Source organism: Danio rerio, chromosome 24 (assembly GCF_052040795.2).
Source record: "Danio rerio strain M-AB ecotype USA chromosome 24, GRCz13ab, whole genome shotgun sequence".
NCBI lineage: Eukaryota > Metazoa > Chordata > Actinopteri > Cypriniformes > Danionidae > Danio > Danio rerio.
In genome coordinates this window covers 37519197-37545000 of record NC_141044.1, presented here as the reverse complement: position 1 = coordinate 37545000, position 25804 = coordinate 37519197, and the positions used below count along the sequence as shown (strand labels likewise).

At 32.8% G+C, this 25804-nt stretch overlaps 1 protein-coding gene across 1 annotated transcript in view; it reads left to right on the top strand.

Annotated features, from left to right (window-relative positions):
* Positions 1–25804, top strand: part of agap3 (ArfGAP with GTPase domain, ankyrin repeat and PH domain 3) — a gene marked incomplete in the record, with an annotated part of 350962 nt that overhangs the window by 302363 nt on the left and 22795 nt on the right. The window contains 1 exon segment of the mRNA NM_001440741.1: positions 1319–1541. Coding sequence (NP_001427670.1) covers positions 1319–1541 — 223 coding nt within the window.

Sequence of the window (25804 nt, the reverse complement as noted above, 5' to 3'; positions counted from 1 at the left end):
CAGCATTTATGGTAACTTATTTGACTATTAATCAATTCTTAATCTCCTTCTGCTGGGTTGTTTACATTATTTATTTTATTTTACAAAAATAATATAGCAAAAATATAAATACAAAGTACTTTAATTAAATCTTTAACTGTAAATAATAATAAATAATATCTGAAAAATGATCAACAATTTTTGAAAATCAAATTACTGAATTATTTTGATCAAATGCTTTCTTCTTTAATTTTTTTTTGTTCAGCTTATTTACATTACGTCAAAGTGAGTAAACCCAGCCAATTGAACAAGAGCCAAAGTCAGAAAATCAATTCCATTATTTAGCATTTTAATTTTTTGTTTTTGTGTGTGCATATAAAAAAATATCTAAATCTGTGCACGCCTCCCACCAGTGCTAGTATACAGCCACATCGCACTGCTACTCGTGTGATATTGCTTATATATATATATATATATATATATATATATATATATATATATATATATATATATATATATATATATATATATATATATATATTTATACATATATATATATATATATATATATATATATATATATATATATATATATATATATATATATATACAGTTGAGGTCAGAATTATTAGCCCCTTTTTGATTTTATTTTATTTTTTTAAATATTTCCCAAATTATTTTTAACAGAGCAAGGAAATTTTCACAGTATGTCTGATAATATTTTTTTCTTCTGGAGAAAGTCTTATTTGTTTTATTTTGGCTAGAATAAAAGCAGTTATTAATAAAATAAAAAAAACATTTTTGGGACAAAATTATTAGCCTCTTTAAGCTAATTTTTTTTCCGATAATCTACAGAACAAACCATCATTATACAATAACTTGACTAATTACCCTAACCTGCCTAGTTCACCTTATTAACCTAGTTATGCCTTTAAATGTCACTTTAAGCTATATAGAATTGTCTTGAAAAATATCAAGTAAAATATTATTTACTGTCATTATGGCAAAGATAAAATAAATCCGTTATTAATAATAAGTTTTTAAAACTATTATGATTAGAAATGTGCTGAAATAATCTTCCCTCCATTAAACAGAATTTGGTGAAAAAAATAAACAGGGGCGCTAATAATTCAGGGGGGCTAATAATTCAGAATTCAACTGTGTGCGTGTATATATATATATATATTTATACAATATTTATCTTATTCAAAATGTAATTATTAAAGTAAACTTTCACCCACAGTAATAAAAAGTGAATAATTTAAAATACATGTATTAATTTAATACAACACATTGTCATATTTTTAATGCCCAATTGTTCCTTTTTATTTTGCTTGAGATCCGGATTGGGCGAGTCTGAATCTGGGTGCTTTGATCTGCATCGAGTGCTCCGGGATGCACAGGAACCTGGGCACTCATCTGTCCCGCGTGCGCTCTCTGGATCTGGACGACTGGCCTGTGGAGCTCAGCATGGTGATGACAGCCATCGGGAACGCAATGGCCAACAGCGTCTGGGAGGCCTGTGTGGATGAATACAACAAACCTGGAGTGGACAGCACCAGGTCAGTCTCAAACACACACAGGCTTTTTCGCATGCGTTTTTTCCGTGTTTACACGGTCATAGAACAGATCCGATCTGTGTCACATATGAGCCAAAAATCGGAATTGGGTTACATTTAACTGGCAATGTAAACAGGGCCTAAGCTTGAACACAAAGGTCATTTTTGATGTACTACTACTTAATTTTATAATAATAATAATAATAATAATAATAATACATTTTATTTGTATTGCACTTTTTCAACATACATGCAACTCAAAGTGCCTCACAAACAACAACAAAAAAGCATTAAAACAGACCACATAAACTTGTCACATATACTCAGATAAAAGCATTCATGTACACAAAATATAAGCATATATCCACATGATCACGCACACAATAGTCCTTATATATGCAAGCACACACCAAACATACACACATAAACCTAAACAATATAAATATAATGCATACACCTTAAAAGCTTGTGTATTCAAAAGCAATTTTAAAAAGATGTGTCTTAACACGCTTTTAAAAACATGAATACTAGGGGATTCTTTCACTTTAAGAGGGAGGCAGTTCCAAATTTTTGGAGCATAATGGCTAAAAGAAGTGCCGACAGATCGCATCAGGTTTACAGAGTAAAATTCTAAAAGCCCAGCGCTAGAAGAGCGTAGCAAACGGTTTGGATTATATTTTGATAAACAGTCGGAAATGTAGGAAGGTGTCATGTTGTGAAGTGCTTTATAAACCAATAAAAGAATCTTAAAATCTATTCTTTGGTGCACAGGTAACCAGTGTAATTCTATTAATACGGGTGTGATGAGCTCTCGTTTCTTCAATTTCATTAAAACTCTAGCTGCTGCATTTTGTATCAGTTGCAACTTCATTATAGAACCCTTAGGTAAACCAGGATAAATAGCATTGCAATAATCAAGGCGAGAGAAAATAAAAGCATGAATTAATTTCTTGGCATCATCAAAAGATAGGAAAGAACGAATTTTGTCAATATTTCTTAATTGATAAAAACAAGTTTTTGTAACTTGATTAATTTGAGATTTTAAATTAAGATCACAATCGAAAATAACACCCAGGTTCTTTAATTCTTTTTTGGATTGCAAACCTAAAGAACACAATTCTTCTTCAATCCTCTCTCGCTCAGTTTTTAAGCCCATATTCCAACCAAACAGCAGCTTTTCTGATCAGTTTGAGTAATGTTTGCTTTTCCTAACCAGCTTTTATCATTATTTTATGGATCAAACTCTTTTTTTTTTTTTTTTTTGCACTGTTGGACTTAAAACATCAGCTGTGGTCCTTTCGCTCTGACTCTGGCCTCATCTTCAGATAAGCTGGTGCTCCAGTGGCTGTTCTCTGATCAGTGCTCGTCTCAACATTAGATCTGCTTGAAGATGAGGCTGTATTGTGTGCGTCTGCTCACCTGCCATGTCTCCAGGTGTTTCCCAATCTGTTTAATGACCTGGAGAATAGAGTGTTTTTGTGGGGCCAATTAAGGGCAGTATTAGAGTGTGTGATCGCGGCCCCGGGGCCCACTGATCTGACATCTATCCATCACTCAGGGGGGTGAATCCATCACTCCACGGGGGATCAGTTCAGTCGGACAGCACCTTCAGCAGACAGCACTGCATCTTAATACAGCATCAGCTGCTGATTTCAATGCAATCCTGCTTCGTTAAAGGGGATAGTTCACCCAAAAATGAACATTTGCTCTTTCTCAATTGTTTCCAAACCTATTTATGTTGTTGAACACAAAAGAAGATATTTTGAAGAAAACTGGTAACCTGTAACCATCGAATTCCATGATGGGAAAAACACATAATATGGAAGTCAAGGGTTACAGGCTTTACAGTCTGGACATGGTTAAAATCTATATATATCTTTACAGATATTTTAAGTACACTTTAATGAGATTTGACAATTGGAAATTAGAGAGTGTTTGCCTTTTTTCTTTTTCAGTTACTGTGGCTTATATTATTTTATTTAGATTATTTTTGTAACTAAACAGAAACTGATTTTTTTTAAATGAAAAAAATATTATTTATGCTTATCAACTAAAATAAGTTTAAACTAAAACTGAATTTAAAATTGAATTTTGAAATAAACCATGAAAAAGCAAAAACTTAAATATAGATATTATTATTTAAAAAAATAAATATAGATATTATGTAGATAGATAGATAGATAGATAGATAGATAGATAGATAGATAGATAGATAGATAGATAGATAGATAGATAGATAGATAGATAGATAGATAGATAGATAGATGGATGGATGGATGGATGGATGGATGGATGGATGGATGGATGGATGGATGGATGGATGGATGGATGGATGGATGGATGGATGGATGGATGGATGGAAGGAAGGAAGGAAGGAAGGAAGGAAGGAAGGAAGGAAGGAAGGAAGGAAGGAAGGAACCAACCAGTAAATAGATGAGAGGTCGGTCCAGGTGGCTAGCATCAGAAAACAAGAGGTCAAACACGGCAGAGCAAAGCAACTTCTAGTTGATCATTTGATTTTAGAAGTGGCTTTTATGAATGGCAAAGACCCCTAGATTACAATTATTTCACCAACATAAAATATGATCATGCCTTGATTTTTAATTATTTAATTGCTTAGACAAAAGTCTTGTCACTTAATAGAAATAATGTACAGTATAGGATATAAAGTCATGGTGCACTGGGAAAAAAAAAATTATTATGTATGACTCCCATGAGCTTGGATGACTGCATCCATACATCTCTGCAATAACTCAAAGACATGCTCAATAATGTTCATTCTGGTGACTGGTTTGGCCAATCCTGGAGCACCTTGACCTTCTTTGCTTTCAGGAACTTTAATGTGGAGGCTGAAGTATAAGAAGGAGCTCTATCCTGCTGAAGAATTTGCCCTCTCCTGAGGTTTGTAATGTAATGGCAGCACAAATGTCTTGATATCTCAGGCTGTTAATGTTGCCATCCCCTCTGCAGATCTCTCGCACGCCCCCATACTGAATGTAACCCCAAACCATGATTTTTACTTCTCCAAACTTGACTGAATTCTGTGAGAATCTTGGGTCCATGTAGGTTCCAATAGGTCTTCTGCAGTATTTGTGATGTTTGGGATGCAGCTCAACAGATGAGTCATCTGAAAAATCTATGACATCATTGTGAATTCTGCTTACAAAATTTTGCTTACATTTGAACAAAAAGTTGAATGTCGAAAATTATATATATATATATATATATATATATATATATATATATATATATATATATATACGATTTTTAAAAGTACTTTTGTCAGCTGATATATACATCACTCCCCCAATTCTATGCTTTTAATCAGCTGATAGTACATTTGCCGAAAAGTGAACAACAATGTTCAAGCAGGTTTTAATGTCCATTTGTTTACATGGATCGAGCTGCTGTTTCTTAAAAGCGTGTCCGTTTCTCCCTCAGTGCAAAGGCAGAACAAAGATGTAACATCTGGCCTACAAAGGTGCGCGTGTAAAGGGAAGATGGCCCTTTGGATCTGCTCCATCTCTGTCTGTCGGCGACTGATGGCTCACACTCACTCCTCTATTGAGTGGTTGGCGGCTGCAGCCCAGTGCTTTTGACTTGATGAAAGATTATTGATGCTGATATGCCCCTCACACTCCAGCCTGAGCGCCGCAGGAGGGAATGTTTTTCATTGTCAGGAGAAGCTGACGGTTCACGGCATCCTCCATTTCTCCCGTTCCCTCAGCCGCTCGGACAAAAAACTCAAAATCTCATTACCGTCATAACTGATTTTGCTCAGCTAGAGAGTAATGGGACAAACATGCGCTGTGTTCAGACCGCACACATATCCAATGTGGAGACAGAGGCATGCGTTTGTTTTCGCACTACTTGACCATAATTACTGGTCTAACTTGATTGCTAGATATTTTATAGACGGTGTGAAAGTCTTTCATCAACACTAGCTTTGACTTCTGCACATTACTCTGTTTTTTATACAGTTAAAGTCAAAGTAATTAGCCCTAACGGGAAATATTTATGATTTTTCAAATATTTTCAAACTGTTCAAAGTAGAGGAAAATATGTCAACACGTTTTACTCATAATAGGTTTAGTTATTCCTGATAATTAAATTTTTATTTATAATATTTTACTAGTTATTTAATTTTTTAAGATATTAGTATGTAGCTTCAAAGTGTCATTTAAAGACTTAAGAATTAGGTATTTCTTTCCCGGAGAAAAATATAATAAGAAATACTGTGAAAATATCTTTGTTTTGTTATGCAGAGGATTTTCAAAGTAGTCTTGTCACGGATGTTTTCACACCTCATGACTATATGGGTTAGCGTTCTGTAGGTGCTGTGTTTACACTGTAGTCGGGATGTAACGGTATCAGAATTTCATGGTACGATAATACCTCGGTATGAATAGCACGGTACGGTATTTATTGATCATTTACAGGAAAAACAAAACTAATGAAAATACCCCAAAAAAGTGCCAAAAGTGTCAGTTATATACAAATTAGCCATCTATCTGTAAGCTTTGAAACAGGAACTTCAATTTTTCAACTTTAATTACAAAAAATTATTAAACCATGTAAAAAAATAAAGTTTCAATTTAGTATTGTTGAAAACTCATCACATTCAACATTTAATCACTCACTCACTTAGATAGAGATGGGTTTTTTAAGGAAAATTATCATATAATATAATCTGGTAAAAGCTGGGATCTCTGGGCATTTACAATGTCCCCTGCAACAGAAAAAAACCCTCTCATTTGGGACTGAGGTTTCTGGGATAGAGATATTCCTTGGCCAAGGTTGACAGCAGTGGGGTAACGTTGGGCATTGTCTTTCCCCCACTTGAGAGGACAAGCCATGAGTTAGATAGAGGTCTCTTTGCGGTACAAGTCATTGTCTGCATCAATCTGAACAGTGTGCTGTGTTTCTGCAGTCCCCATGACTGTTATTAGTCGTATTCCCCAACTTGCAGTGCACACATAGGGCTCAACCTGTGCAGTGCACATGCCTTTTTTAGTCTTGGATAGAAAATGCCCTTCCAAAATGATCAAAAGTGCCCCCGCGATGCGACACACCCTCCGTCCAGCCTGACGCGACAACACCGCTATTCAGTACGCGCGCGGCGACAACAACACCCCCAGAGAGACCGAAATGCTTCCACACATCCGATTTAAAACCCGCTTTAGGTTCGATCATTTCCAGCTCTTTTTCATCCCCGCTACTAGCAGCACACTCCATTTCCGCATTACTGGATCTGTTGCGACAACAGACCGCAAAAGATAATGGCCATGCCTGGGCTGATGGGAATTGTAGTTTTCGCTACCTCCCGTTCGCTTCATTCGCCTGAGCAAATTTTCTCAGAAGACCTATAGTTTTATCGAGTCATGCGACTACGGTAATATTGAAAAAAATTGCTATTGCGGTATTACGGTATTTACAATACCGTTACATCCCTACACTGTAGGATGGATCGCGACAGAAGAGTTCACACTGCATGACTTTGAAGAATCGCTTACGACTGCGTCTCGCAATTAAACAAATGTGAGAAGTGACCTGGCAACAACACGAGGTCGCGTAATATATCTTTCATTATTAACTACATCCGTGGTTTCCAAACTTTTTTTTGCTTGAGATCCCCTTTTTCCCCGGAAACTACTGTGAGGCCCACCTCCACATTTAATGGTATAGTCGCTCATATAAGTTTGCAGTAATGATGACAAAAAAGTTAAAACAAACGATATGTTTATTACTATGTCTAGATATTTTTATGCACAAATATGAGCCTAATGTTTTTCATTCCGCTGTGGCAACCATGGATTAATAAAGGCACTAAGCCAAAAAGAAAATGAATGAATGAATGAATGAATAATAGACTAATGTAAAATACAAAAGCAAGACATCAGTAGGCCTTTTATAACTGAAAATTGTAAGCCTTTAGCCTTTGAATTGACCCTATTTAAAATTCAATAAAAAAAATCTCACTATTCACACTGATGTATAAGCAAAAAAAATAATATAGGCTATTACAATTTACTACTTGCATGTTATTTGTTATGCTCTATCAATTAGTGTGAGGATAGCTGCTAAGCCAATCAGTGAGACTCTGTCTTTTTTGTGGAGGACGTATTACAAATTTGTCCATTTTTGTTCAGCTAGGGCAGTGATTCTTTTTATCACCGCGTACCGGTCAACGCTTGATGATTTTACTGTGGAGGGTTGGGGGTGTTTCATAGGTTGCTATGCGACCATCAACCGTTTTCTCAGAGGATGACAGGCTGACAAAACATTGCTCTCACTCTCTGATACAAGTTTTGTTTATGGAGAAAAGTACAAAGCAGTGCAGTGTTTTTGTGTTCTGTGTTTGTCTGAGAAAAATGGTCTTACCGAAATGTGAATATTCCATACAAGCTGAAGCTGATCGGTCGATTCTTGTCACGTGACTTGTGGTGCGCACGCGGCCTGTGGGTTATTGCGCACCCTTATTGGAAACAACAAACTTGTGCAGACTCCAGATATACGCAATATGCGAACACCCCCTAAAAGGCCACCGTCATTTACGATCTCCATCAGTTGATCTTCTTGCACAGCCATGGTGGATTCGCCTGATTTGTTGACAAGTGGGTTGCGAATCTATTCCTTGCAGTTCGCGGGTCGTTCACTGCGACTTTTTCCCTTATCAAAGAAACTTTCCCAAGACGTCTGTTTCTTACTCGTTTTGCTGCTTGTGGGCTAAATGTGGGTGCTCATGTGACCGAGACGTAAGCAAGAGAATACGGTCATTTTTCAAAATAAAACACTTTTCAAAATAAAAGAGACTCAGATAAATAAAACAGAAATAATTGATGATTTCTTGTGCGGCCTGGTACCAATTAATCCACGCACCAGTGGTTGAGGACCACTGAGCTAAGGGGAAAATTAACTAAGGCAACATGATCATTCTCCTAATTGTCCACTGCTAAGATTTTTTTAAATATGACGCGACCCCTCACAAAGTTCGCTGAGGCCCCCTTGTGGGCTGCAACCCCCCTGTTGGGAACCGCTAAACTACATAATGGAAAAAAGAAGCCTTTAGCTTCAGAATTGTATGTTGCTTACCTGGCTTTTGAAGGGAATTAGCGACCTCTCCTCAACTTTTTTACTTTTCGACCTGATTGTGATATTGATCAGATGACATGTCAAACAGACACGGGTGCTCCTGCCAAATGTACTCTAGTTTTCCCTCCATTTCTTGGGTCCAAATAAAATGAAAATGAGCGCTTTTAACTTCTCCAGCCTTCCGCTGGCCTGCAGGTACCCTTACTAGTGAATGCTGCTCTCTCATTGGCTGTTGGTGATCGATGTTGGTGATCGGCTGATGTTATTTTCAATCAGAACACATTCACACAGCAGGATTTGAATCACAGACAGCTTCAGATATTTAGCATGCCAAATATCTCACGGGCATTGGCGACTCATTGGCGATTCTCTTAGATCGCGTCTTTGATAGTTCATACTGTGTGATTGTCACTCACGTGCACGAGCACAGATTTGCCAGTGATTTCAGGTGTTTGTCGGTGATTTCTCAAAACCTGTTGGAGTGTCAAAATCGGGGCTAAAATCATGCAGTCTGAACTCGGCAATAGACATCACTTAGTTAACATTTGAAAAAGAATTATAATTTCATAATTGTAATATTAACTCAAATAATAATTCATATTTATTTTTTGGTCTCTTTATTAAGATGTGTGCACAAGCAAGAAACTATTTTCAAAGCAAAATTACTTCTTCAAAAGTCTGTATTTAGTGTGATATCTCTTGCCATCAAATACTGTTTTGAAGAGACAGTCCTTAAGTTTGGCACTGATATATTGTGCCATGTAATATCAGGCCTTCCCACAGTTCTGCTTTAAAGTCAGTCGTATCTTTCTGCATACTGCCTCAATAATATTCAGGTCTGGACTCCATGGAGGCCATTTCATGACGGTCTGTGTTTCATCTGCTTCAAATGTGATTTCACTGCTTTCTGCAATAATATCAGCCCTTTTAAGAAATTATTTTTTAACTATTTCCACTGTTGTCCAATGGCTTGCCTAACGAACCTATTTAAGCATTGCACTTTAAGCTGAATTCTAATGTCTTGCTAATTACTTTGTAAAAGAATATGTACTGTCATCATGACAAAGATGAAATAGATTAGTTATTAGAAATGAGTTATCAGGCGTAACAGTGGTGCAGCGGGTAGCACAAGCGCCTCACAGCAAGAAAGTCACTGGTTCGAGCCCCGTCTGGGTCAGTTGCCATTTCTGTGTGGATTTTGCATGTCCTTCCCATGTTCGCGTGGGTTTCCTCCAGGTGCTCCAGTTCCTCTTCAGTCCAAAAACATGCACTATAGGTGAATTGAATAAGATAAATTGGCCATAGTGTATGTATGTGAATTCAAGAGTGAATGGGTGTTTCCCAATGTTGGGTTGCAGCTGGAAAGGCATCCGCTGTGGTGACCCCTGATGAATAAAGGGGCTAAGCCAAAAAGAAAATGAGTGAATTATTGAAATTAGTTATTAAAATCATTAATAGTTTGTAATTGTTTTGTTTGTGCTGGTCATTCACTCATTGTTCTGAATGGCTGATGCTTAGCTCTTTACAGTTTGTATGGTCAGAATGTGTTTTGACATCAGTGAGTTGAGTAATCAGTCTTATTTTAGCAGGATTGATTTAACTCTCGTCACAGATGTGTAAACTCTCGTCTGAGTGAGACTGACGACTCTCTGTGTTCTTCAGCACATTTACAGCTAACGGGACTCGCTGATCTTAAGACATTTGTTTATTATTTTGTTACTTTATTGATATTTATCTGTTAATTTTAAATGCTCTTATAATCTTACAGAATAATGTAAATTCATTATTTTAAGTACTTACATTAAATCATAAAATATATACATTTAAATGAATCACCCAAAAGCCAATTTTTTTTATTGTTTACTTTATATTTTATATTTGTTCTAGGTGCTCCTAATGGTTAAAATTCATAGAGATTAATTATAATGCATTCATTTTGCAAGCAGTTTTGCATATTTTAAAGTGTAATTTTATATTTTTAATATAGTGGAAAGACGTGTTAACATTTATTACATAATTGTTTATTTTAAAAATAGCTTGCAGTTTTTTATTCTTTGATTTCAAAACTTCTATACATTTTTAGAGACTAATTTTAATCTATTTATTTTAAAGGCCTTTTTTAATATTTTAAGCAAAAAAATTTACTTTTTATTATTTTTTATTTATATTTATAACATATTTAGAACATTTTTAAAGCTGCTTTTAGTTTTTATACTGGTTGAAAATGGTGGAAAGAACACGACATTAATTTCATATTTATTTATTTTACGAAAAGTTGGCTTTTTTGTTTTAAGCTCTCAAAATTCAGATTTTTTCACAGAGATTAATTTAAATATATTTATTTTGCAAGTGTTTTAAATTATTTTAAGCAAATTTAAGCAATTTTTGTACTAGTTTAAAGTAAAAAGTTTATTTTCATACATTTACTGCAAGGTCATTTATTTTAAGAAAAGTTAGCAAGTTTTTTGTTCTAAGCCCTCAAAATTCAGATTTATTTAGAGAGATTAATTTAAATGCATTGTGTTTTATCATTTTAAGCAAATTTAAGCAATGTATGTGCTTATATTACTTTAAAAAAGTGGAAATACATTTATTACAAAGTTATTTAATTTTTAAAAAGTTAAAAGTGTTTTTTCCAAGCCCTCACAATTTTAAATTATTATTAAATATTTAAAATTATTTCGATAGACATTTATGATAAAAATATTATTATTAATAATAATAATAATAAGAAGAAGAAGAAATAAATAACAATGATAATAATAATATTAATAATAATAACTTATTTTATGTAACACCTTTAAAATGTAATTCCCATTATTTATAAATATATAAAATTATATAAAAATAAAACAAGTCAGAAACATTGCAAAAATAAATAATAGTAAAATAACACATTAAAAATACTCGTGCTTCTCACAAATAAGCAAGTCTAAAAAAGTTTTCAGGGATACTTTTAAATATTCTGCATGTCTAATAATATTCATTCTAAAAGTTGTACTCATTATTTTATTTATTGTATTTACTCATGTGTAGGCTACTTATTACAACAGGTCAATTCAATTTAGCCACCTTTTTGCCAGTGCTTTTTCTCAGTGTTTACTATTTTTAACTACGCACACACACACAAAAGGAAACCATATATTCTCCATTTGTGATGTCAAACATGCCGTTTTGATTTCCCCTCCGGAAGTGCTGATGTGTAATTGTGAATATGTTTTGGATTATTGAGCGGCGGTGGATCCTGGAGCTCTGCAGGTGATCTGAGAGGCAGATTGATAGATTTATGATCGATTTACACAGTCGTGTCATGAATAGTTGTGAGCTCATCAATCTCGGGCTGGTCTTTCGGGCTGTTTGGGCTTTAAATGAGACGCTGGCAGTGGTATGTGTGTGTTTTCGTGTCGTCTCTAATTGCCTGGCACTGGTATGCCACGCGACTGAGAGACGCTGGTCATTTACACACGTCTGTGGCACTGATTTGACTCATTCACATCGCTGGCGTCATTCAGAGTTTGCACTTTATTGCTCTTACAGCAACGTTGCATTGTGTCGTTGTGTCTGTTTTAGTGTCATGATGATGGCGTACTGTTAAGTTGTGTTCATTAGTCTTTATTTGTAAATGTTTTATTGAATTTCATTTTACTTTAAATATATTTAATGCATTTTGTTTTATTCTATTTTATTTTGTTTTATTTTTGTTGTTGTTTATTATTATTATTATTGTTGTTGTTGTTGTTGTTGTTATTCCCACATAGTTTACATTCATTTTTGTTTGAAATGAAAATAAATATATTATTATTATTATTATTATTATTATATCTAGATTTATTCTTTATACATGGTTTTATTTTTTAGATATTTTCTCATTTTGATGTGGATTTTAATCAGGTTTTGGCAAATACAGTAGCTGATTATTTTTTTTTATATCTGATATGTGATGGTTGATTTTTAACCTTTTGTTTTACATTAATTACATGATAATTTTATCTTTATATCTATATACATTTATTTAAATGTTTTGTTAGTTTTAATTTAATTTTATTGTGTTTTGTTTTATTTTATTTCCACATAGTGTTCATTCATTTTTGTTTGATTTATTTTGATCAAATTTTGGCAGAATTTTGGCTCAAATTAAATAAAAGTTATTATTATTATTATTATTATTATTATTATATGTTTGTAACTGTATAAAAGATGTGTCTAGTTATATATAACTCTGCTTTGTGGTGATTGATTTTTTTTACAATAATAAAATATTAAATTTATGTTCATATCTAAACAAATTCATTTTTATTTCATATCTAAATAAACTTATTTTAAATTTAGTATTGTTGTTTGCTCTTTTTTTTCTCAGTATTATTTTCTTCAATTGCTAAAAATCATAAATAATAATTTAAATGTATTTATTTAGCTTTTGATCTGTGTGATTTTTATTTACTTAAAAAAATCTATTCTTTCTCTATTTTTTATATTTTGGTTTGTAAAGACTAAAACTTAAATTAAATGACCCATCTTTTTAAAATGTACAAAAATCACTTAAAATAAGTGTGAATTAGTTTCTGTTTACAGTATACAGTATATATTAATTCCCCCATAGTTTTAATAATATTCGTTTTCAACTATAAAATGTTTTTAGTTTTATATTATTTGTTTTTAACTATAAAATGTTTATAATTTTGCTATTATTTGTTTTTAACTGTATAAAAGGTTTATAGTTTTAATAGATTAAATTTTTCTTTACCTTTTTTGCATTTTTAAATAGGAAATTTATCATCATATCTATACATATTTATTTATTTTACATTTTTGTTTGTTCTTTAATAATGAATAATTAATAATTATGATAATAGATAATTATCCAAATGTAGTTATTTAGCTTTTGATCTGTGTGCTTTAGATTTGTCCTCTGTACATGGCTTAATTTATGTGTATACATATTTACTAATTTTTAATGGGTTTAAAAAGAACTTAAATAAAAACTAATAACTTACTAAGCACCTTTAGAAAAATGTACCAAAAACCACTAATAATTATAAACAGTTGCGCTCTCCTTGTTACTGTGTAATTGTACATTTAAGTAGTGATCAAAATAATTTATTAACATGTACTTATGGTTAGCGACTATTATGCATAATTCGCCGTTGTTACCGTTTAATTTTAAACACGTTACAAGGACAATGAAACACTCAATTAAATTAGTAACATAAAAAAGTTCAAGCTTTTATCTATTATTAAACTAACTCAAAATATAAGTAAAAATATGTAAATGTAAAGATGTAAAGCTAATTCTAAATATAAGTAAATGCAGCAATAACTCTGATCTACATCTGTTTCTGCCCTTTCGTCACTGAACCCTTTATTTTCCTGTGCTATTTTGAGGCTGAACTGAAAGAGATAGTGACGGTGCTTCTCTCCATTTCTCAAACACACACACGCACACAGTGACACACATACACACACACACACACACCCACTGGATGGCCTGGGGTCAGAGCAGGTAATAGCTCTGATGATCCTCCAGTTTGTTTCAGAAATAATTTGCCGTTGCGTCTCCGCCACAGGGCAGTGGCACTAATACAAATGAATCACTTCACTAACCTCTTTCCCCCTTTCACACTCCGTCAGTCCCTGCTCTCCTTCCACCTGTCCTCTGTCCTCTGCTTCTGCTCTTTTTCTTTTTTTTAACTTGTGTTTACAAAAGAACATTTTGGATTAAAACTAAACACTTTTTTTGTGCATTTTGATGTTACATACAATTGAAGTCAGAATTATTAGCCCCCGTTTATTTTTTCCCCCAATATCTGTTTAAAGGGCCATGAAACCCCCTCGTTTCAGCAGGGTGTTTTCACACCTCTACTTTGGAAAAAATCAGAAAAGTGGGCGTGTCCAGCTCTGTTTAGGGGGGAGTGTCGGAACTGGGATGGTGTGGGAGTGTCTATTTAGGCACGCGCGAGTTTCAGTCAAAATACTCACACACAGTAGAAAGTGATGGTGTTTAACCTACATGGACATCTGTAGTGGAATTATTTGCCAAATTATTAAATGGTGGACTTTAACTGCAGTTTGGCTCCTTCATTCAGGGAATTTATTCATGCCCCTCGCGACAAACGAGATATTTGATTCGAGGATCTGCCCTTAGCGTGTATTTTCATGCAATGTTTGATACCGCACGGCGAATGAGAGAAAAAAAAACCTCTGCATTTTCCGGAAACTTAGATGCACACAGCAGGTAGCGTCAGAAAGCTGCGTGTGTTATTCCGGTCACAAAATGCGGTTAAAATCCTACACGAGGTTAAAGTTTGGTTGTGGTCCTAACATGTTACGGTGCAATAGTTAACTTAGTTCGATACGAACAAACTGAATAAACAAAGAGCGCTGGTCGCTCACTTACCAAATCTGTAGAGACAGGACAATCACCAGCAACTAGAGCCGCGTCTTTATGAAGAGAAGACTACAAGCGAATCCAGATCTCAGCGTTTGCAGATGAGAACAGCTCTCAGGTAAACAATGTTCCTCCTTAGACACGTAAGTTATTGTTGTCGAGCGTCGCGTACACTGTTAATCCACACGTGAGTCTGAGCTCTCACAGAGAGAAAATGAAAACAAAACTTAACTGCAGCAAACTATAAAAGCAACACTTCACGCTTGTTTTGCCAACACAACGTGGCGTCCATGTCTTTTAAACACAGAAATGAATATTAATGAAGTTGCACAATAGAGCGCGCTGATTGGTTTGAACCAAGCCTTACTCATGCATTAATGCAGCAGGCTGTAAGACGTAATAAGACTCATTCTGGCACAGACGTCCAGTCTGCACGCTGGAATACAGGCTATTATGTCATGGCCGTGATGCAGCTTTAAAAATTCGTTTCAAACAGGAAGTACGAATTTGCTTGAAATAACGCAAAAACAACCAATTTACACTTTTTAGTGAAATATAGGTGTCTTAATAGTGTTTTTAGCAGTGTGGGAAACATATACGACTGTCAATAGCTCAAAAAATGTGTTTTGATGTTTCGTGACCCTTTAACGGAGAGCAGATTCTTTCAACACATTTCTGATTATAATAGTTTTAATAACTCATTTCTAAATACTGATTTTGCCATGATGACAGTACATTATATTTTAATAGATTTTTTTCAAGATACTTAAGATTAAAGTGCAATTTAATGACTTAAAGGGGCTAATAATTTTGACCTTAAAAATTAAAAACTGCTTTTATTCTAGCCGAAATAAATCAAATAAGACTTTCTCCAGAAGAAAAAATGTTATCAGACATACTGTGAAAATGTCCTTGTTCTGTTAAACATCATTCGGGAAATATTTTAAAGAGAAAAAAAAATCTGAGGAATTAGTTGAGTGAAGGCTCGTACACACCGGGATGCTTTTCGTTTGCGTTTATCAATTTTCGAGACGTTTTTCCGCATTCAAACCCAAACGATTTTCACTGCTGTCGAGCAGAAGAGTATGCAAAATCACTCCTTGACGTTAGATAGCGCTTACGGAAAAACAGATAGACCCCGGTGCACAGGGTGGCGCTAAACAACTTTAAGCTTTTGACACCCGCTTGTAACAGAAGAAGAAGAGAGAAAGTTGACACGCTTGTTGTTAAAGTTGCTGGTGATTCGAACAAGCATGGATGGTTCAAGTAGCAGCTCTAGCGATGAAGGAATGATTATTGTTCACCAGTGCAATAAGCAGCTCCATGTTCATATCACCTCTGGGCATCTTCTTCGATATGCGCTCGCATTGACAGTTTTGCGCTTGAGCGCCTCTAAGTGATGTTTACTGTAACTTCAGCAGCTCCGTGCACAAAAGTGCCAATCTGATTGGTGGAGAAGGGTTTGACACGGCATGAGGCGTTTCTTTAAAAATGACGATTTTACGCCTCACGTTTTGCGCGTTGATGTTAATGATCACTTTGACGCCCTTTATTTACTTATGAGGTTTTAACGTCGACGGAAAACACGATGCAAAAAGCGCCTCGGTGTGAACAGGTCTTAAGGGTAATTAGGCAAATCATTGTATAACTATCAAACACTATCAAAAATATAAATAATGTTTTAAGGGGCTAATAATATTGAACTCAAAATGGTTTTTAAAAAAAATAAAAACTGCTTTTATTCTTGCTGAAATAAAACAAGTAAGACTTTCTCCAGAAGAAAAAATATTATCGGGAATTCTGTGAAAATTCCCTTGCTCTGTTAAACATCATTTGGGAAAAAAATTAAAAGAAATAAAAATCACAGGAGGGCAAATAATTTTGACTGTATTCTCAGTACATATTCAGTTTTTTTACATATATTTTTTATTACATTATTCAATATGTAAATGATTAGATAATTTGTTTGTGTATACAATGTTTTTAGTGGATATATTATAAGAGAGACCTACCAGGTATTTACTTTTTTTTACCAAACAAGTGGTCTTAATTGATTAAATTAGCATTAAATTATCTTTTATAAAAATTAAAAAGTGATTTTATTTATTTATTTATTTTGGAATAAAGTATTTAACTCCTATACTCATACTAAATCTTTGGAATACTAAATCATTCTGCAGAAATTTGCAAAAAAAAAAAAAAATTTTTCAATATTTTTATTATAAGAAATTATCGCTGACATTTACTTGAAAATACACTTTTTTAAAACATAAAAAAAAAACTTGTATTCAAACAATTAGACATTTCAAAAATAAATAAATAAAATGAAATAATAATTTTTAAAAAATTACAACAACAAAAAATAGTCATAAAAATAATAATTAGAAAAATAAAAAATAATAAACATGGATTCCCCCCACCAACCACCCACCAGTGCTATCCAACAATAAAAGTAGGTAGGTATTTTTTTTTTATTATTATTATTATTATTTAATTTTGCACAGAAATGACAACAAAATATTCCACATATTCTGTCTGGCCTGTCTAAAATCAATATACCTTAAAAGTGAGTTTCAAAAATGAATGGTGATGTTTTAGCCAATCTAGTGACAGCCAGTGCTAGAGCTAGCCAATGAGAGGAGAGCTGGTGTTTGATTGACAGCTCCAGCAAGCGTTTGTTTATGGTGACAGGGCTGACAGGTTGATTAGACGATAAAATGGGATTTAGACTGAAGAATGGGACCGTCCATTTTAAGGGACAGTTCACACAAAAATGACTAATTACTCACTCTCGTGCTTTCAAACCATTAAGTTTAATTCTGTTCAACACAAAGGATGATATGTTGTATTGCTTTGGAAACTGAGTGACATCCAAAGTGGCGAAACAAATACTTTAAAAGCTTTATTTAAATCAATGGCTACCGATTTACAGCATTCTTCAAAATATCTTCTTTTGTGATAAACAAACGTAACAATCAGTAATGATAGTGAACTGTCCCTTTAACAGCTTAATATTTGATACGAACTTGTATTTTTAAAACTGTACAATTAGACTGAGTGATTTCGGTATTTGTACTTATCAATAAACGATTAGGTTTGAAATGTGTTGCAGTAATCAGCCGCAATTATAAAAGCAGCAGCACATACAGGCAGTTTTTGCCTTTTATGACTTAAATACTGGGATGATAAATGTTTGACATCATGAATTGCTTTTGCTGTCGCACATTTTCATTTTCCCTTCTAGCTATGAAAATATGCTTTGCTCTCATGTGCTGCATTTGTCAAAGTGTTGTTGGTGCTATCACAACCCACTGCAGAAAACATATTCAAGATAGGGGGAAGATGTTTTTATGTTATTTTACAATTTAGCTTATTGTTTTCTTATGATATCATAATTATAAGTATTGTGTTTTTGTTAATTATCATTAATTATTTTTTCTAATTATAATACAAAATAATTCTAGATAAATAGCCATTAACAAATACATATTAAAATCAGAGGGTGCAGCAGAAAACTTCTAATTTTTCTTTATTTTTAATTATTCTAATTGGGGAAGAAATATTTTTTTAACTATTTTACATTTGTTTTCCTCATATTATAATCATAAAGAATTTTTTACATTTTTTTGTAAATATTACTATTTTAAAATTTAATGTAATATAAAAATATTACAATAATATTTTATATATTATTTAAAAATATTTTAATATTATTTTTTTCTAACTATAATAAAAATAATTATAGATAAATAGTAATAAAATAAACATTTAAGATGGCCAAGTTTTTATTTTCCTTTTTTATTAAAATTATAATCATAAGGATTTATTGTTACTTTTTATTAATATTTTTCTACCTACAATTAAAGTAATTGTAGTAATTAAATTGACATTTAAGATGAGGAAGATGTTTTTATTTCAAAATATTTCTTTTTTTATATAATATTAAAATCATAAGGATTTCTTTTTGTTAATTATTATAATTTTTTCTAATTATAATAAATATTAGGTATAGATAAATAGTAATTGACCAATACTTCAAAAAAAAAAAAAAATCAGCACATACATTTAACTAACAAATAAATTAATCAGTTTTTTATGATAAAAAAAAAATTGTCTCACAATACTTTACATTCTCAACACAGACCCGACTCGATTTCTGAATGTGATGGAATTTATTTGTTATTATTTTGCAACTTTGATAATAGTCATAATTTGATTATTGTAAATATATGTATCATTATTTTCATAAATTAATAACAATAAAATATTCTAATAAACATAGAGATATAATTTTTGTGAATTTAGTTTTTGGATATTCAAATAGGTTTCATTATTATTTTAACCCTTTGATGCACTACATGGCTCTAAAGTTACCTGTCTTTAAGTTTATTTTTTCTATATCCTTTTTTAGCTTGTGCATCAAAGGGTTAATTACACAGATTATTGATGATTTATTAAATGTAATTTATAGTATATGATGAGGTGCAAGAAACTGAACATTATTTAAAAAATTATTTTCGTTAATCCACAGCCTCAGCAAAGTGTCCTGATTTATTTTTATATAACTTTTATATTATTATAGATTTTTATAATATGTAAATATTTTTTACATAATATGTACGTAATATGTTAAAGTCAGAATTATTAGCGCCCCTGAATTATTAGCCCCTGTGTTTATTTTTTCTCCAATTTCTGTTTGATGGAGAGATTGTTTTCAATATATTTCTAAACATAATAGTTTTAATAACTCATCTCTAATTACTGATTTTTCCATGATGACAGTACATAATATTTGAATAGATATTTTCCAAGATACTTAAGATTAAAGTGCAATTTAAAGACTTAAAGGGGCTAATAATTTTGACCTTAAAAATTAAAAACGGCTTTTATTCTAACCAATATAAATCAAATAAGACTTTCTCCAGAAGAAAAAAATATTATCAGACATACTGTGAACATTTTCTTGTTCTGTTAAACATCATTCGGGAAATATTTTAAAAAGAAAAAAAAATCAGAGGGGGGGCTAATAATTCTGACTTAACAATATTGCATTTTAACAAGAGCTAATAAATAATAGAAAAAATCAAGAAATAAAAGCAAAAATAAAGAAAACTAGAAACATTAATATACATTATGACCTCCCTCAGTCAGCTTGTTTTAGAAAAAAATGTAAAAACATCGCCAGATTTTCTCAAAACACTCAGCAGCAGATTTTTCTTCATTCGAGGTTTGAACTGTTCCTTTAAATCTCTTTGTTTGCGAAGCGCAGTACATGAAGTGTCATTGATAAAAGTGAAGCCTCCTGCAAACACTGCTGCTCTTCTTCTCTCCGTCTGTCTTCGTCCTGCTGTGAGGCGTTTTCGATCTGCCCTCCCCTCCGTTTGAAGTGTCTTCGGAGACTTTCCGGGGGGCTCTTTTTGTTTTTGTGTTTGTGTGCCTTCAGAAGTTCCCCTTCCTCTGAGCCCCATTTACCTCCATGAACTCATTCACTGTTGGGCTTTCAGCAAGGAATCCATTCACCTTTTTTTTTTCTCCACGCCCTCGTCATTTGAGTCTCAGATGGTCACTTTCACTTGCGTGTCCAATTGCTCTGGCTCTTCCTGTTGAGACGCCTCCTCTCCGGTGTGTGCTCTACATAGGGAGCGTGCTCATAAATCGCTGTGTGCTGTTTAGTGTGGCTTGAGTAATTGCGCTGTTGTTTCTTCCTCTGCATTGGGGTGCATTCATGTGTTCCTGATTCTCTGGACTCCTTTGCCTGGTTTCTGTCATCATTAGGCTCAGCTGATTCTGGAAAGGCTCCTGGATAAAGCAGGACTCTGTTTCACTCCAGCTGACCACAAAAGAAATGAAAAAAAAAATCTATATGTGTTTGTGGTTTTAATTTGTAGATTGTCTTAACCATTTAATGCAACACTTAACCTTTTTCTGGAAATAGGCTCATTTACAGCTTCCAAAACAGTTTTTTCAACCATTCACTTTTAGCTTAGCTTAGCATAAATCATTGAGAGTGAGTAAATCACATAGAGTAAGTTTCTAAAATATGTTATGTTATTTTAAATAAATATTATTTGTATAAATACAAATTAAATTATGTATGTTAATTAATTATTTTTTTCATTATTATATAATACTATATGTATATATATATATATATATATATATATAGATATATATATATATATATATATATATATATATAGATATATATATATATATATATATATATATATATATATATATATATATATATATATATATATATATATTTATTTATACAACACTTCTGTCTGGTTCTCAAATCTGATTGGCTGATAGTCGTGCGATATTCTGCAATATCAGAACTCCTACAGCTTCTTTACCCTTTGTGTATTACTCCGCCCACATAAAGCCAGCAAAAAGCAGACACTACAGCTCTAAAGTTTAAAAGATGCACGCTTAACTGTTTAACTGTCAGCTTATGATTTGAATCCGGAAGAAAGTAGTTCCTCATAGAAAAGGGTTTTTGACACTCTCCATGTTTGATTTAATTTTTATATACATAAATATGCTGTCAAACTGTTTTATAAATGAGCAATATCACACGAGTAGCAGTGCGATACGGCTGTATATCGGCACTGGTGGGGGCACTAAGGCACTCAGCCTAAGGCCTCGTGCCAACGCACACTTCCCACCAGTGCTGATATACAGCCATATCGCACTGCTACTCGTGTGATATTGCTCATTTATTTATATATATATATATATATATATATATATATATATATATATATATATATATATAATATATATATATATAAACATAACATTTGACTTGATATTTTTCAAGACACTTCTATACAGCTTAAAGTGACATTTAAAGGCTTAACTAGGTTAATTAAGTTAACTAGGAAGGTAAGGGTAATTAGGCAAGTCATTGTATAACGCTGGTTTGTTCTGTAGACTGTCGAGGAAAAAAAAAGCTTGAAAGGGCTAATAATTTTGAAAATTAAAAACTGCTTTTATTCTAGCCAAAATAAAACAAATAAGACTTTCTCCAAAAGAAAAATATTATCAGACATGCTATGAAAATTTCCTTGCTCTGTTAAATATAACTTAGGAAATACTTAAAAATAAAAAAAAAATTCAAATGGGATGGGGGGCTAAAAATTCTGACTTCAACTGTATGTGTATATATATATATATATATATATCTGTGCGATATTCTGCAGTATCAGCACTCGTACAGTCTTTTCACCCTTGTGTATTACTCCACCCACATAGAGTGACAGCATATCAATAAACTCACTACAGGTTGGCAAATATTGCAGCTGTTGGACAACATAATGGACTTTTGAGGATTTATTTGAGAATGTAGTTGTTTAGATGGCAACTATGCAGTTTATTTAGGGTTGTATTAAGGATTGTGACTATTTTAAATATTTATCATTTTGGAGATACAATGCGTTGACATCCGTCAGCCTGTCATACTAAGCAGAGCAAAGACGGTTGATGCTCTGTCACAAGATGGCGACAGAGATGCCATAATAAGCCCTTAGACGAGAAAAACTTTTGAAACTAATTTCAAACTACAGCTTCTTAATTCATTATAAAACTGGTAAGCGACGTTCTTAGTCGATCTCTTTCTTTGTATGTTGTAGTGCTGTATTTATACCATGTTAATCTAGTAGGGTTTGCTTTTCTTTGACCTTTTTTGCTGTTAATTATTATGATATTCTGATTGCAACAGAGAAATACTAGGTAATGTGCTAGGCATTTCATGCCGTTCAGCCTTATAATCTTAAAATGTGAGCAAAATCACCTGTTTTGTCATCACTTTAGACATTACACTAGAGAACCATTCAAATGCTAGCTTTAAAGTGACGTTTATGAAGTAGTAACGGTTTCTGCTGTTCTGATGTCAGCTTAAGATGTGTATGAACGGCGTAGGAAAGTAGTTCCTCATACAAAAAGGTTTTTAAATTAGAATCAATTAGTTACTACAATTATTAATGCATTTTTTTTATTAATTTATTTGTTATATTAAATACCAAATTAAACATTGAGAAGTTGAGTTTTTTCTTCTTCTTTAGACTAACATGCGCAGATCCATCATGAACAAATGGGGTCAGTGCTAATTTCATGTTGATGTTAATGATTTATCATTGAGTGACGTTATTAAGTGCTCACTGTATTGTTGCTCCCTTTGAAGCGTTTAACAGCGTTCAAAGTCAAAGCTGGATATAAAGAGTGTTTGGTCTCCTTTTCAGGCTTATAGTCTCTCTCACACTCCATGTCCCCCAAGCAACCCTCAAATCCACTGCAAATATGTGTGTACCAGTGTTTGTGTGTGTGTGTGAGAGAGAGTTTCCTGAATGTGGTTTTGTCCCCCTGCCGAGCGAATCTTCTCTCCATCTCATCAGTCTTTCCTGGCCTCCTCGTCCCTCCCTCGCTTTTGACACGCTAAAGCTGCACATTTTTATTTTTCTTCCTCCTGCCGAGAGGAAGTGTCTTTTCATGGCTTCTCTTCTTTCTCCCGTAAACCCCTCCGTCCTGCGGCCCAGTGTTTGGATTGGGTCTCCATTTCAAACAAAAGTCTGAGGCGGGACGTCCAGCCCCTCTCTTCCTCTCTTTCACACTTGCTTTCATGTGCTGATGGGGGGGTTTGAGCAGCCTGTCGCTGCTTCTCAAATCTTCCTCCTTCCTCCCCAAATACAGGTGACTGTAAACTCACTGAAGGTTTAACGGCATCATAAAGAGCTGAAGACTGAAATTACATAATTGGGTGCTTAAATACATGGAAAATGATGCTCGAGAACAGACAAACTGCTTCTTTTAATCTGAGTCACATGTACAAAAACAAGTGTGTTTGTGTGTGTGTGTGTGTTTGTATGATATTTTTAGCACTTCAGTTGTTTTTTCTTTTATTCATTCATTTGTTTTCTTTTCGGCTTTATCAATCAGTGGTCGCCACAACGGAATGAACCGCCAACTTATCCGGCATATGTTTTACCCAGCGAATGCTTTTCCAACTGCAACCCAACACCCATGCACTCCTGCATTCACACATATACACACATATACACTACGGACAATGTAGCTTGCTCGATTCACTTATACTGCATGTGTTTGGACTGTGGGGGAAACCTACGTGAACATGGGGAGAACATGCAAACTCCAGACAGAGATACCAACTGACCTAGCCGGGGCTCGAACCAGCGACCTTCTTGCTGTGAGGCAATCGTGCTACCTACTGCGCCACCGTGCCACCCCTTATTTTATTATTATTATTATTATTATTAATTATTTTGACAGATTTTATAAACCTAAACAAATCTTATTTAGTTATTATAATTTTGATAAATCATTTTATTTTATTATTAATATTATTGTTTATTTTTTATTTAATTTTATATATTTAATATTTTTATTTAATTTTATATTTTATTTTATGTTGACAGATTGCATAGATCCCCCCAAAACTTAAACATATATTTATTTTGTTGTTGTTTTTTTTTAATTAATCATTTTATTTTATTATTAATATTAATATTATTTCATTATTTATTTTATTTTATTTTGACATTCCACAAACCGCCCAAAAATCTAAACATATTTTATTTTGTTATTGTTATTTTAATTAATGTTATTATTAATATTAATATTATCTATTTATTTTTTCCTTAATTTAATTATGTTGTTATTATTTTATTCATCTTTTTTATTTTATTATTAATATTAGTTTATTTTTATTTAATTAATTAATTTATATTGTTATTATTATTTTAATTAATATATTTATTTTATTCTTACTTACTTTAATTTAACTACTTTATTTTGTTATTATTATTTTAATTCATTTGTTTATTTTAGTATTAATATTATTTTGATTTAATTAATTTTGTTTGTTATTATTATTTTAATTCATCTTTTTATATTATTATTAATATTATTATTTATATTTTTTATTACTTTAATTTTATTTTATTTTGACAGATTCTAAAAATTACTCAAAAACCTAAAAATTTCATATTTTGCTTTTTAAATGAGATTGCTTTCAAAGTGCATAATTTTTAAAGCTACAGACATTTTTTATTTCTCTTTAGAATTGAATGTAACTTAATTATATTTTATTTGCTATTTATTTTGAATGTGGGCAGATTTAACCATTAAGCTCATGAAAACAACAACAACAACCTTAAAGGGATAGTTGACGCAAAAATGAAAGTTTTTTTCACCATTATGAAGTGCAAAAAGCTAGCTAACACATGTTACAAAGAGCTCTTAGATATGACCGTGTCATTTACCTGCTTCACGTCGGGCATTTAACATCCTTAAAGGTATAGTTCACCCAAAAACGAAGATATTTTGAAGAAAGTTAAAAATCATTGACATCCATAGTGGGAAAAACAAATACTTTGGAAATCAATGGTTACAGATTTTCAGCTTTCTTCAGACCATCATCTTTTGTGTTCAACAGAAGAAAGAAATTCAAACTGGTTTGTATACAAGGCTGAGAAAATGATAACTTATCCTTTTTAGAATTATCCTTTTTGTGAACTATCCTTTAACTTTCCAGCTGCAGATGCGACCTATTAGCTTATTTTGCTTGATTTTATTTTGAATGTGTGCGGATATGAACGCTCGTCTTTAGAAAAGAAACTCATACACTGACAAAGAGTTGGTTTCTTCTGGAATCTCTTCAGATGTGACTGCGCTGAAGTGTCTGTTGGCAACCTTGTAAATGAGTCTGTCCTTCACCTTGTCAAAGCAATTCTCCCTCGTTAAATTGCTGTAAACTCACTGGCGTCCT